The 15,825-nt window shown below is 38.4% G+C and overlaps 1 protein-coding gene across 3 annotated transcripts in view; it reads right to left on the bottom strand.

Moving 5' to 3' along the window:
- Positions 1–15,825, bottom strand: part of FGF12 (fibroblast growth factor 12) — a 614,868-nt gene that overhangs the window by 255,975 nt on the left and 343,068 nt on the right. For all 3 annotated transcript variants that reach the window (XM_066241209.1, XM_066241208.1, XM_066241207.1), the window contains one exon: positions 4,389–4,499. In XM_066241209.1, coding sequence (XP_066097306.1) covers positions 4,389–4,499 — 111 coding nt within the window. The remainder of the gene's footprint in view (positions 1–4,388; positions 4,500–15,825) is intronic.

Here is a 15,825-nt window from a genome sequence, read left to right as displayed (position 1 = left end):
GAGTGTTGAGTGAGATGCCAGTTTCTGCAGAGTTTGTATCTGGGATAAGGAAGGAGATGGGGAACTGAGGAGAATAAGGCTGGTGAGCTAGAAACCTTTGATTCTAGGAAACTCGGATAAGTCAGTGGCTTTGTGAGCACTGAATGTGAGTGGGTTTTGGAGCCCAGTGTGTGTTTTTACTTGCCCGCCGGGTGCAAGCTAGGATTAAAGAAAATGGCCTATCAGTTTTTGGCTCCGTTGTTTCTTTACCGACTGTCCGAATCCAATGCGAACCTGCATGGGCCGGGCTGCTCTGATGGTGGCTCTGGCCTTGGCTTCTGGCTTTACACAAAGCCACTGACTTATCCGAGTTTCCTAGAATCAAAGGTTTCTAGCTCACCAGACTTTATTCACCTCTGTTCCCCATCTCCTTCCTTCTCCCTGCACAAACTGCACAAACTGGCTTCTCACTCAACACTCCACCATTTTGGCTGCTTCTCCTGGCCTACTCCATGTGGCCTCCTTCTGCTCTCTGCTCTGCCCTCTCCTCTAATGATAATCTCAGGAACCAAGAGAGCAAGCTCCCGTTCTGCCCCTATTTTATAGTGTAGAAATCCAAACCTTTAATCCAATATACAAAATAGGGAAGTCTCTAATACAAAGTCACTTTCTGAGGCATGATAGGATTGTACCACCCCACATCAGAAGGGGTGGGAAAGGCTTAATCCCAAAACCAAGCCCCAGGCTACAAGGATCCTGCCTGCCCACAGCCCGCCCCCAACACACATTAATATCACCTGGGCGATGGCCTCCACGTGGGCAGCGCCATCTTTAACAAAGTGAGCATAATATATTTTATCTACCCAACAATATGTATTTTACTAAATAAGTTTATAAGTATTTGTGTATTGTTGTAAGGTACCAAAAAGCTGAAAATTGATATTGATATTCTGGGAGGAAAGGTCAGGCTTCCTGTCCTGTCCCTCCTTTATGGAGGGGAGGGAGAAGAATGTAGAAGTTTCTGGCTTGCAAGAACAATGGGTCATTCAGTTTTAAATCTAAAATAAAGGTTAACCTAAAAACTTCTTCTCTTTCAATAGGAGACAGAATTTACATACCACCTTGCATTAATTGTAGTTCCTCCTCCTTCCTGGAATCTTGAGAGTAAAATACCTCTAGACTAGTGAGGGAAGAGGAACCCTGAAATATTTGTAAACATCTTCGATTGTTTTACCTTGAAAGTCTTAATGTTTCTGTGTATCCTCACAAATGTTGCCAGCTCATAACATGATGTCATGCTGTCCCCTGCCTGTGTGTGATCAAGGATATATAGGCAGCCCCTGAACTATTTTTGGGACTGCACGATTTGGGCCTGCAGATGCCCTGTGTCAGCCATATTAAAATTTCCTCCTCTAATAAAACTCTTCAAAATTCATCTGGACTGGGTGTCTCTACGTGAATTTGATGAAATGATGTACAGTGCCTTTCAGAATCTGGGGTGCGGTACTTTATAACAGTATAATATATGTATGCATATGTGGACATGGTTTCACACTAGCCGTTGACCCACTGTCAGCGGAGAAAACAGTTTAAATTATTTTTCAGTGAACAAAGAATTTGTCTGAGTTGGCCCCAGACATTCACCCTGATCTTCTATCACTACCCCATGATACATCTACAGGGCAGCTGTATGGGTTATAGTTGCATCTTATTGCAATTTAGTACAGCTAACTGGCGTACTTGGGGATTGAATATATAGTCATCAATTTTAATTTTTCAATATTTTTTCTTCAATAGGGGGTGGATGGTGCTGATAGAGGATATTAATATCATCATCTCTGGCCACCTCATTTTATAGAAAAATAAGCTGAGATCAAGAACTACATCAGAGATAGTATGGGTGACAGAGTTTAGCAATCTCCCTGATTCGTTCTGTCTACATTTGTCACTTTACTGAATCCACATTCATGTGCAGATGCAACAGAGGGAAATGCTGCATGGAGAAAAAACCATCCTCATTCTTCTGCACTCGGTTGAAAACGTGAATCATTCAAAAAAGGCTTTCCCACAAACACACACCAACAATGCAAACCACAATAAGCTAATCAACTACTTTGCAGAAGACTGGAATGAAATTTTTTATAATAAGCTCTTTTCCTTACTGTAATTCATATTTTGTAATGTGTAATATTAAGCGAACAAAGAATAATTTAGAAGGGGTGAACTAGACCATTTTCACCCTTTAGGAATGGTCTTTCCTCAGATCTTTATTTTTAATTGAAAAGATCATTCACCATAAAATATCAGGCTTCTTAGGATTACTCAGTCTACTACTTTTTAGTAGATTGTCAGTCTGACCACAAAATAATATCCATCAGAAGACTATTTAATTTGATGTATATTTGATGAGTAAAGATCTAGAAGTAAATACAGACAAACTTTAGAAAACAGAGTAAGGGATTAAGCAAAGAAAAACAAGCTAATAGACTCAGACAACAGGACGGTGATTACAGGAGGGAAAAGGGGGTAGAGGAGGTAGAGGAGGGTAAAGGAGGGATAAATAGGGATGGAAGACTTGACTTGAGGTGGTGAATGAGCAGTGCAGTGTACAGATGATATGTTATGGAATGGCGCACCTGAAACCTATATAATGTTATTAGCCAATGTCACCCTAATAAAGCCAATTAAAAATTTATACCCTGTGAAATGTGAGACCTCCTCCTGGTGTTTGGTCCATAAATTGTGTTCCAGTAGATTTGAGATTATAAAGTTCCCCCATTCCATACCAAACTAAAGCTCTTTCATTTTTTGTCTCTATTAATTATAAACCCCAGGTGTGTCACATTATGTAATGAAAACCAGACAAACAGGAATTTTTAAAGGAACTTCATAATTTGTTTCTGTTTTACTTACAATGCAATCTTATATAAAAATTTTGTTTTGTTTACAATGCAACCTTATTTGAAAAGTTTTCTAAAAATTTAGAATTTCTTATTGTTCAAACTGTAATAATTTGTAAATTGTTTTAAGTTTTGTGTTCCAAGATTTCAGCAATAACATCTATATATCATTTGTGTTTAAATTATGTGCAAGAAATAAAAACTTTATTGCAAATCTTTTTTATGGGTATTCCAATAAAAAATAATTAAATCTCATCAAAGTAAAAAAGTATACCTTAATAAAATGGTTTTGAGTGGCACCCACATAATTTTAGAACAACACAAGTTTTCCTCAATATATCCATATCATTATGCAGAAAATGAAAGGTATGAGAGCAATCATTCTTGGTACTGAGGTTTATATTCAAAATTTTTCAAGAATGCAAATACACTCTATTACAGGTTGATGACTTTGTTGAGATGTTATTAAACTTGTTGGTACTATAAATCAGTTAAAAACTATTTCCAAGGATAACAATATTTTAATATTTGGAATTTTATGTAAAAAATTATAAACAAAATTTATGTCTACCAATCTTTAATTAGCATCTTATTATCACAGGTACTATAAAACACCATCACACTATTTTAATATATTTTTCTTTTAAAACCAATAATTTTTCCTTAATCCAAATAAAATAATATGTAGTATACAAATATATATTCAATGTTACCTCAGGAGGTAATTTTGGTTTGACAGAAATGATTTTTAAGAATTATTATTATTATTATTATTTTTTTGTATTTTTCTGAAGCTGGAAACGGGGAGAGACAGCCAGACAGACTCCCGCATGTGCCCGACCGGGATCCACCCAGCACACCCACCAGGGGTGAAGCTCTGCCCACCAGGGGGCGATGCTCTGCCCCTCTGGGGCATCGCTCTGCCGCGACCAGAGCCACTCTAGCACCTGGGGCAGAGGCCAAGGAGCCATCCCCAGCGCCCGGACCATCTTTGCTCCAATGGAGCCTTGGCTGCGGGAGGGGAAGAGAGAGACAGAGAGGCGGGGGGGGGGGGGAGAAGCAAATGGGCGCTTCTCCTATGTGCCCTGGCCGGGAATCGAACCCAGGTCCCCCGCACGCCAGGCCGACGCTCTACCGCTGAGCCAACCGGCCAGGGCTCTAAGAATTATTTTAATATATTTACTGTTTAGTTCTAGAATTTAAAATACCATGTTGATTTATAAAGTCTGCCTTATAACCATCCTGACTATGAAGACTGGGATGGAGGGGTATTCTTGTCCTGTAACCAGTGGGAAGTCCTTCAAGCCTCCTAACTTCTCATTTAGTACATACTATTTCTCCCTTATTGACTCTTTGCTATAGGAAATCATAGCAAGAAATATAAAGGAAAAAACACTAGTTTACTTACAATTAAATAGTTCAAAAGGAAGCCTGGCCATGCTTTATGTCTATATAACACTGGGCATACATTTTATTATAATTGAATTGCAAGTATCTAACGTTCCTTACTGTAGTCGCTGTTTTCGTCCTTGGTCCCATCAATGGTACCATCTGGGTGCATCTGCAGGAAATATCCCTGCTGGCTGAATAACCTTGTCACAATTCCTTTCAGCTGGGGTTCTACAAAACAAAAAGAAATGATTATTCAAATTTGTGTTTTGTTTATAAAAATGCACACTTGCAAATTGTCACCAACATTCTCTAAGTAAATGCAAAAATGCCAATGGCTTAAATATTAAAATAAGTACTTGAAAAGGGGCATTCCAGTAAGATAGCTTCACTTTTATTTTCCTTCAAGAGGCAGAGCTATAATACTAGACAGCAATAAACCAAATGTAAATAACTAAAAGCTAATTATGATTAGCAAACTACAGAGGCATACTAAAAAGTGAATTACTTCTCTCTCTAGTGCATCTAGTGTCTGACAGCAAGTTTATGTTCCCATTCCAGAATCACAGTTTAGACCAAACTGCCACTGTAATTCTTCAGCTTCCAGCAGTAATAATCAGCCCCTGGAAGACTTCGATCTCTGTGGAATGTCAACTATCCATCAGAAACGCCTGGGTTTTGAAATTCTTGTCAAATTCAGCCAGAAAGAATGGCTTGGATGAGAACCATGGGAAAGAGCAAAAACGATGGCCGTGAGATGTCACGGAAAAGTATGTGGAAACAGATTTCACCTTCAGTAAATACCTCCTCGGAGAGGAGCCCAAGCTCTACAACATAATTTTTCCAGTTCCCCCCAAAAATCAATGTGTGCATATTTCTCTAATTATTTCAAACTAGAAGTAGTCCTCAGCTTTTAAAAACTTCCTACTTACTATGAGCATCAAAATGAACTTTGTATACCACATTTAGATTTTTGTGCATCAGCTGAAAGAAATTTTAAAAGATTTCTCATTGTGATGCTTGCTTCCAACAAGCCATTTTCTATATCATCACCACCATCTTTGTCTCCACTTCAGTGTTGAGAAAAAATTAGACTATTCTAGTGCATTTATAGCCCTAATTATTTCATAAAAATAAGAACAAAAATTCTGCTTCTCGTGATAAAAATTGAGGCAAAGATAGAAATCATATGATTGCTGAAGTAGCATGTTACCCTCAAAAGGACAATCATTGAATTTCAACTGACAATTTCATTACTTCATTCATTTTTTTTCCAACCAATATTAACTCTGAAGAGCTTTTTTGTCATGCAATATGCTAGGCACTGTGTGTTAAATTGGACATATCTATTCATGTTTAGTAGATCTAAATAAGGATTCTAGCTAAGGATTCAATGAATTTAACTCTTTGGGAATGGACCTATTCTCTATAACATTTGTCTACGGCTAGCCTTTTGCACATATGACTTGATCACACATATTTGGGGATATGGGGAAATGTCTATATAAACATGTTTTTTCAAGGCAATCCTAAGAAGTAGAAAAGATGACCAAAAAAAACTGAGAATGAGGGTGGAAGTTTATTTAAAAAAAAAAAAAGAACTAAACTGAAAATATGGCATTCTCATTGATAATTATAATTATATTTTCAAGTAAAATTACATTTATTTAATTTGTGGGCCTTAATTTCCTCATCAATAATATCTAAAATTTAAACTAAATTAATTTTAGGTACCTTCTACGTGTTTCTGTAACTTTGAATACGTTAGAATCCTCTGTCATGAACGGTGGCAGAAATCAAGGAATAAATGCATCTTCACTGTGTTGCTTTCAAGGGCCCCCACCCAATCTGACATACTTGGGAGAGGTTGGAAGAGCCAGAAGCTAGCTAACCTCACTGCAAAAATATATAGATCCTGTACCAGTATTGCCATCCATCAAACCTTACCAACCTTTCCAGCCTCAGCTTAATCAAGATCACTTCCTCCATGTAGACTCAGAGATCATAAGTGAGAATGATGCTTATAATCAAGGGGAACAAAAAGAACATGTGTGCCTCTGCCGTGAGGCTAAGTGACTGACAGGCGGGTCCTATTGTGGCACATTTAGCTTTCAATGTGCAGTCCAGAAGACCCAGCTTTGAACTACCATTGCCAAGTCATCTTGAGTAAGTCATTTAACATCTAAGCCTTAGTTTTCATACCTATATAAGGGAAAACAATAACTCCTATGCCTACTATGATCGTTGAAAATTTCAAATGAATAAATATATGTGATACTGGTTGTATGAACTGAAAAACCACATAGGATTATATATCCTAATTAAGGTCTAATTTTTTAATCATGAAAATTGAGGTAACAGTGTGAGGTAAACGAAGTATTGTGTGAATAGACTCTATGTCTTCTGATTTCTGTTTTAAGAAAATACTAATTGAGTTTGTAAAGTCACTGAAGTTAACAGAAAGCTAACAGTAGAGGCTAGAAAACAGCAGAAGAAAAGGAACAATGGTCTAATTCACATTTTCTTTCTAATCAGCAACGTAAGGTGACTTTTAGAACTCATGTTTTGCTTGGTGATGAGATGCATGGAGGCTCAGTCATTAATGCCTGCAAATGAGTGTTTGTTTCTTCATGATCCTCTTCTGTAGCTGTAATTAAACACTTCTTTTGCTATGGTGCAGCTATGCACACCCCACCTGCACCAATGGGGCCCTGGAAATTCAGTTAGTTATTCTTGTTCAAGATAATGAGTATTAAGCTTTTATACCATCCCCCACTGTCCAAGAACAGTGACAGAAAAAGTTTGAGTTTTAATTACTTGATGATCTATGAAAGTGAATGTCTTGCACTACAGATGTTTCAAAGGAGACTTGACCATCCATTAAACAAATGTCCTGAACCTAAGATGTGTCATAGAAAACAGTATCGCCTGCCTGAAAACTCTGTACCCTTATTAACATCTGCCAGACCCTACCAATCTACCTACACTCTCCGCAAGATCACCTTTTCTAGGAAGGCGTGGTGATCATAAGTGAGAATCACTTTTAAAATTGGCATGACATGTTTTGCTGTATTTTAAAGAAAGGGGGTCAAAATGAGACCACATTTTGGCGCATTTAGTATCCTGGAGGCATTCAACACACATGCTTTTTATTTGTCAGACTGTGCATAGGGATCTAATACTGTATATTAATGAAACCTGGCTATCCTCAGGGAGCACCCCTTGTAATGCATGAAACATTTATACATAATACTAGTGTGAGATAGCTGTAAAAAGATGGATAGAAGCAGAGTGACCTAACAGCACCAGGGAGCACGGAAATAATTCTGTTTCGAGATTGGGTGAAGACACCTCATCTGTCACTTGAAGAGCAGAATTTTCATGGGGGAAAAGGAAAAGAAACAGAGAAAGGACATCCTAGACATAAAAACAATGGAGGGAGGGCAAAAAACAGCATGGTGGACTCAGAATGATGTAGTCTGGAAGAGGAACAATATATGGCAGAGGTTCTCAGACGCTGACATGCAGGTAAGTGACTGTTCTCAATAAATGCTCACTGGTCAACTGTGAAATAAGAAAAAACAAGGTCAGTGAAATAAAATTTTTATTACGCTATTTGTTTCAATTTATATGATTCTCTTTGATTCAAAGATTGTTGTTCCCTTATTTTTTTTTTTATTAATTGATGGTTATATTATTAGATGGGGTGGGGGTGATTTGTACTCTGAAGTGGTATAGCAAATACTGTTAGCTTTTTTCCCAAATTAATTTCCTCTTTTTCCTAGGCACCCAGCTAGACCATATGTCCTAGCCTTCCTTGCAGTTAGGTTTGGCAGAAGAATAAGTGTCATATGGAATGTAAGTGAAAGTTCTGTGTGCCATTTTCAGGCCATGGATTTTAAAAGCAAACATTCTCCTCTAAATTTTCGTTTTTTAACACTGGTGGATTTAAATGACAAAACCCTAAGGGACATCAGCAAAATAGGAGAATTCTGAGCTCTTAAAGAAATGGTGAGAAAAGATAGCCATCAGAAATACCCATCTCAAATGGTTAGCTAAATAAGAAATAAACTTCAAATGATTGTACATGGTGACTTCCTTTATAAGAATACAATATGAAATGGGGGTGGAAGGGTGGGGAGTAACTTTACAGTGGAGAAATCTGACAAATAAAACATTATTTTAGTCACATGACCATAAGTGATATGATGAGAACAGCACTTTATCTCTGTGACCTTCCTCTCAAGAACTCAAAACCTTGGCCTAATATTAATCAAATTTCAACTGAAGGACTTCCTAAAAATTAGGTGACCAGTACCCTATTGGTTATCAACAAAGGAAAATCTGAGAAATTGTCACAGCCAAGAACAGACTAAGGAGACACGACAATTAAAGGTAATGTGATATTCTGGATAGGATTCCGGAACTAGAAAAAAAAATTAGGTAAAATTTAAGGAAATCTGAATAAAGTATATATAGACTTTAGTTAATCATAATATATTGATACATATTAATTTTCACAAATATACTAAACTAATGTAAGATGTTAATATGACAAAGAAAATTGGGGTATGATATAGGGGAATTCTGTGTACTATTTTAGCTTTCCTGTAAATAGGAAACCAATTTAAAATTTAAAAGTTTATTAAAAATAACTATAGCCACAAAAACAAGTCAGAAATATTATTCTCCAAGATTATGCATGAGAATAAGGGTAAGAATTCATATTACTAGAAGTCCTAGCCATAGCAGTCAGACAAGAAAATAAAAGATACCCAAATTAGAAAGAAAGAAGTAAAACTGTCATTATTTGCAAGTGACATGATACTATGTACAGAGAATCTTAATGTTCCTACCAAATAATGACTGGAACTGATATATGAATTCAGAAAAGTAGGGATTCATAATTAATATCCATAAATCTATTATAATTTTATACACCGAAAATGAGTCATTAGAAAGAGAAATTAGGGAAACAATCTCATTTATAATTATAAATGAAAATAACTCTAAGAATAAATTTAACTAGGATGTAAAAGAACTATACTCAGACAATTATAAAACACTGAAGAAAAAAAAAGACAAAAATGAATCACATACCATGTCTGTGGAAATAAAGAATTAACATTGTTAAAATGTCCACGCTACTCATAGCAGTCTACACATTCAGTATAATCCCTATCAAAACACCAATGGCATTATTCACAAAACTAGAACAAATAATTCAAAATTTATATGGAATCACAAAAGACTGACTTGCCAAAGGAATCTTAAGAAAAAACAAAGTTAAAGGGATTGCATAACCTGATACCAAACTATACAACAAGGCTATAGTAATCAAAACAGCATGGTACTGGCATAAAAAATAGACATAGAGATCAAGGGACAGAACAGCCCATAAATAAACCCACACTTCTATGGTCAATTAATTTAACAAAAGAGGCAAGAAAAGCCTGACCAGGTGGTGGTGCAGTGGATAGAGCGTCGGACTGGGATGCCGAGGACCCAGGTTCAAGACCCCGAGGTCACCAGCTTGAGCGCGGGCTCATCTGGTTTGAGCAAAAGCTCACCAGTTTGGACCCAAGGTCGCTGGCTCAAGCAGGGGTTACTTGATCTGCTGAAGGCCCACAGTCAAGGCATATATGAGAAAGCAATCAATGAACAACTAAGGTGTCGCAATGTGCAACGAAAAACTAATGATGATTGCTTCTCATCTCTCCATTCCTGTCTGTCTGTCCCTGTCTATCCCTCTCTCTGACTCTCTCTCTGTCTCTGTTAAAAAAAAAGAGGCAAGAAAAAACAATAGACAGTCTATTCCATAAATGCATTAGAAAAACTTGACAGATACATGCAAAAAAATGAAACTAGAACACCTCTTTCTACCATATACAAGAATAAACTCAAAATAGATTAAAAACTTAAATGTTAGACTTTAAAAATCCTAGAAGAGAACAGAGGCAGTAAACTCTCTAACATTTCTTTCACTAATATTTTTTCTTATATAGCTTCTTGAGCAAAAGAAACAAAAATAAAGAAAATAAATGAGACTACATCAAACTAAAAAGCTCTTCACAGCAAAGAAAATCATCAACAAATAAGAAAGACAACCTACTGAATGAGAGAATATAGTTGCCAATCATATATCTTGATAAGGGATTAATACTATCTAAAATGTAGAAAAAGCTTATACAACTCAATATCAAAAATCAAACAATCTAATTTTAAAAATTTGCAGAGGCCCTGAATAGACACCTCTTCAAAGAGGACATACAGATGTGATCATATGAAAGACATATGAAAAGAAAGATTTTCAACATCACTAATCATCAGAGAAATGCAAATTAAAAGTACAATGATATATCACTTTTTACCTATCAGAATAACTATTATGAATAAATACACAAACAAGTTTTAGCGAGGATGTAAAGAAAGAGAACCCCTTGTTGGAAGAATTGCAAATTACTGCAACCATTGTAAAAAAAAACAATATAGAGGTTCCTCAAAATATTAAAAAAAGAACTACCTTATGACCCAGAAATTCCACTTCTGGGTATATATCTAAAAAAAAATCCAAAACTCTAATTCAAAAAGATATATGCACCCCTATGTTCACTGAAGTTTACAATAGCTACAATATAAAAGCAACCCAAGTGTCCATCAATAGACAAGTGAATAAAGAAGTGGTACATATATACAATGAAATATTACCTGGCCATAAAAATGAATGAAGTCTTACCATTTGTGACAGCATGGATGGACCTAGAGGGTATTGTGCCAAGTGAAATAAGTTAGAAAAAGTGCCTGACCAGAAAATGGCACAATGGATAGAGTGATGGCTTGGGACGCTGAGTACCCAGGTTCAAAATCCCAAGGCCACCAGCTTGGGCACGGGTTCATTTTTCTTGAGCGCGGGGTTGCTGGCTTAAGCATGGGATCACAGACATGACCCAATGGTTGCTGGCTTGAGCCTAAACATCACTGGCTTGAGCTCAGAGGTCGCTGGCTTACTCCCAAGGTTGCTGGCTTGAGCAAGGGATCACTGGCTCAGCTGGACCCTCCCATCCCGGTCAACGAACAACTAAGGTGCCGCATCGAAGAATTGATGCTTCTTATCTCTCTCCCTTCCTGTCTGTCCCTCTTTCTCTCTCTCTCTCTCTCTCTCTCTCTCATTAAAAAAAAAATTAAGTCAGAAAAAGAAAAACAAATACCATATGATTTCACTCATATGGGCATCTAAAGAACAAACTAAACAAACAAAACAGTCCGACTCATAGATACAGAAAACAAACTGATGATTATCAGGTGTAAGCAGTGTTATGCGGTTAGATGAAACAGGTAAAGGGATTAAGAAGTACATATTGGTAGTTACAAAGTAGACATAAGGATGTAAAGTACAGCATAGAAAATATAGACAATAATATTGTAATAACCATGAATGGTGCCAGGTGGGTTCTACAATAATTGGGGGACCACTTTGTAAATTAAGCAATTGTCTAACCACTATGCTGTATACCTGAAACTAATATAAAGTAATACGAATGTAAACTATAATTTAAAATTTTTTTTAAAGGGTAAAAACTCATGTTCAGCACTGCTTGCCTTCCAGAGGACAATTTCAACAAAATGTTTGAATTCAAAGCCACTTAGAAAGCTCCATCCAGATAGCTGCTATGCAGACATTTCTGCTGGCTTAAAGTGTCCTGCTACAGGGCAGTTACAAGGTTGCATAATGTAAACCCAGAACATGGGACCCTGATCACATATCTCAAGATGAATACTAGATTGCAGAAAATAAAATAAAATTTAAATTTGGGGAATATCTTGGAATACAACATCTTCCTTCATCAAAATACCTTTTATCATCAACTTCAAGGACTTTCTTTTAAGTGAAAAAAAGGGAGATAGACAGATTCCCGCATGTGCCCCAACTGGGATCCACCCGGCAACTCCCACCTGGGGCCGATGCTTGCAGCTGAGCTATTTTTAGAACCTGACATAAGGCTCCATAGAGCCGTCCTCAGTGCCGGGGGCCAATGCTCAAATCAATTGAGCCAGGTTGTGGGAGAAAAAGAGAAGAGAGAGAGAAAGGGAGAGAAGGGAGTAAGAAATAGATGGTCACTTTTCCTGTGTGCCTGACTGGGAATCAAACCCGGGACTTTCACATGCTGGTTTGATGCTCTATCACTCAGCAAACCAGCCAGGGCCAACATCAAAGACTTAAAAACAGAAAATTGAAGCTCAAAGTGGGTGTCTTGTGCGATATCTTGTGCAAACTTGGTGTTAGCAGGAAATAGGGTATAGAAAAGAGGAAAATAAGAAGAAAGAGCACCTAGTTGTACCTGAATTATTGGAGTGTGGGGGTGATAAAGAAAATGGAGTATAGGAAACTGTGCAAAATACATATAATATTGCACCCAAACTTAGAGAAAATTCTCCCATGTAAATGCCAATCTAAAATAAAAAATATAACAGTGATCTAAACTTTGTGATAAAAGTCATAGCTAGAGAATTAATAGTACTTATTATGAAAACAACAGCCATATTTTGAACCCATCTACTCTGTATATCTACTTTGTGCATTCCCCAGATGATTTTATTAGTTTTAATTACTACGCACAATGAATGAATGTACAAAGTACCTTTTTTCATCTTTCAAACGAGAATATTGAGATTCAGAAAAGCTATACCCCAAGGTTAGAGAACTAGAAAACAAAGAGAAAGATTTAGCTAAATAGTCTATGCTCCTACCCACTCTCCAGCACTTTCAGTCACTTTAAGAAGGACACTGGCAAGACTGGAACATGTCCAGAAGAAAGGGAGCCAAATAAAGAGGATACTAAGGACTATCGTATGGAGAATGGCTGAATGAACAGGTGTTTCAGGTGTTTGCAGCCTAGGGAAGGGAAGATGCAGGGGACATCAGAGTTGTCCCTACCTCCTTGACAGCATGCAGAAGTAAGAGAAGCCAATTTGTCCCAAGTGGCCCCATAGGGATAAAACTAGGGCCCAAAGGTGAGAGTTACAGGAAGGCAGATGAAAAAGAACTTTCAATAAATTATATTCAAAGATAGAACAGACTGTCTAAGGAAAGAATGGGTTCCCTACCATTTGACAAGAGCAAACAGCAACCAGCAGAAAAACTACAGGTCAGAGTAGCTGTGAAGGACATGGATGTCTCCAAAGGCTAAGGCATTCTGCATGACAACGTAGGGTACTCTCCAACCCTGAGGTTCTGGAAAGCTCTAGCATAAAACAGATGGCCCACTAAACACAAGTTTGCTTTTCTGTATTTTAGTTTGTGTTTAAGACAGAGAATTGAAAAGATGTTAACCAGGCATCCTGAAAATGCTAAGTTCTTTGGAACTATTAAACATGAATTGCGGAGCAATTTGATGGAGTTTTTAAATCAGTCTCTGTGGGTTTACAAATGGGCTCTCAGTATGAAGGTTTAATGTTGCCCACTTAAAGAAACTGAGATTGCAGAAGCTGATAAATGTTACTCTTGTCAAGTGCTTCTGGGGCCCCTGTCAATTGCTGCGGATCTCGAAATAAGACTATCAGGGTTAGAAATTTTCATCAACAGATACATTTCTGGCTAAAAGATATGGACTAGAACACATTCACATACCATAACTCAGAGCCCGAGACAAATCAGAAGAAATGGGATACAGTAAGACATTTGAAAGAGCATAGAACTTTTCTGGGCACACTGAACACTTTGACAAATTATAACCATGCTGAGATGGAGGAATTCATAAAAAACACACACATGTTGTTTAGTAAAAGAGCCACAGGCCCGAGGCCCCATCATTCACCCAGCAGACAGCAGTGGGCATACCCAGAGAAGCCCCTGGAGGAACAGACACAAAAGGCAAGAGACAGGTCACCATAGTCTAGAAGAATCTGTTTTGTGGAGAAAAGAGAATTATGTGCTGAGTCCTCAGTCTCTTCATCCATCTAATAAAGCTGACAGAGACCATCAGCCGTTACCTCCCTGTGACGAGCCATGGAAGTCTTACAGAGTTGCATCTACCTCTCTGAGCATATTTCTTTTTCAAACAACCAACACAAAACAGTATTTACTGAGCACTAGGCTTTATGGGGGTTATTCCTGTGGGCCCAGGGGATAACCAGTGAGGAGGAGGAGGAGGAGGAGGAGGAGGAGGAGGAGGAGGAGGAGGAGGAGGAGAGGGGGAGGGGGAGGAAAAAGAAGAATAAGAAAGCAGGAAAAAGAGGAAAAGAAACAATGCCCCAAACCTGAGTTCCATGGGACTCATTTCCATGGTGTAAATACAGCCACCATGGCAGATTTAATACTACTACTTGACCTCACTGAATGCAGAGCAGGAGCTGGGAAGAGGCCAGCATAATCAGCTTCAGCCCACCCCTGAGTATCACAGAGAGTAAGACAAGAGGCTTCCATGCTAGCAGGAAAGATAGGAAATAAATAGATAAACAATTACTATATAATACAGTGTTAGCATAAGTGCTTTGATGAAAAATAAAGCAATGTAAAAAAAAAAAGATGGAGCACACAGGGGGTGCATGTGCCGCTATGGACACAGTAGTTAGATGACATCACAGAGAGCTGAATGAAGAGAGGGAACCAACCTGGAGGAGAGGGGGGCGGATAGCTCAGAACGCATGCCAGGTGCAGGGAACAGCATGTGCAGAGTAATCTTAATATTTGAAAAGATTAGGAACTATAGGTTTAGAAGCTCGTCCTCCAGACCAGAAGTTGGCAAATTCGAGCCCTACCATTATCGATTTCGTTCAAGTTTTATTGGAACACAGCCAGGCCCATTCATTCATGCACTGGCTACTTCCACACTACAACAGCAGAGTAGTATTGCAACGAAGGCCTTACAGCCCGAAAAGCCTGAAATACTATTTACTGAAGGCCCTTTACAATGAAAGCCTGCCAATACTCCCTCCAGAGCCTCGTTAAAAGTTTCCTTCCCCTGAAACTCACCATCCCCCACTTCTTCCTTTACCCACAGCTCTTCAGTCTGGTCATCACTGCTCAGCTTTCTTCCGCGGGGCCTTCCCTAACACCCTGAGGGAAAATTAATCACGCCCTCTGCAGAGCTCCCTGTGCACAGGTTAGGAGAGGACTCCCCACAGCATGGCTGCTTGCTTCTGCAGCTGTCCCTGCTGCTGAACCCTGAGCTCTTCAACCCTGAATTATTCATCACTCCCTCCTAGCACTAACACAGTGCCAGGCGCAGGGTGGGTGAGGAGTGTTGTATGTTCAAAGAAAGGAGAGAACTTATATCTAGTATTTTTCATTGTCACCTGTGACTTTCAGAAGAGCTCCTCATTTGTAAGAATGCTGTTACAGCCTTTTGATATAATGCCTCTGGCCTTCAATGCATTTCTTCCCCCTTTTCGGTCTCAGATGCTCCACACTGAAGTCTGACAAGCACGGCGGCATCCTCCATAAACTGCAGTTTTCAAAGCCCCCATTGCCTCGCACTTCAAACGGAATCAAGTGACCTTGAGATGGGCGATCCTTAACCTTCACGCTGCCTCCACGCTAAGTGGAAGGAAAGGACAC

The sequence above is a fragment of the Saccopteryx bilineata genome, chromosome 8 (genome assembly GCF_036850765.1).
Source record: "Saccopteryx bilineata isolate mSacBil1 chromosome 8, mSacBil1_pri_phased_curated, whole genome shotgun sequence".
In the NCBI taxonomy this organism is placed as follows: domain Eukaryota; kingdom Metazoa; phylum Chordata; class Mammalia; order Chiroptera; family Emballonuridae; genus Saccopteryx; species Saccopteryx bilineata.
The sequence above is the reverse complement of the archived record's forward strand: the minus strand, read 5'-3'. Positions and strand labels throughout refer to the sequence as shown.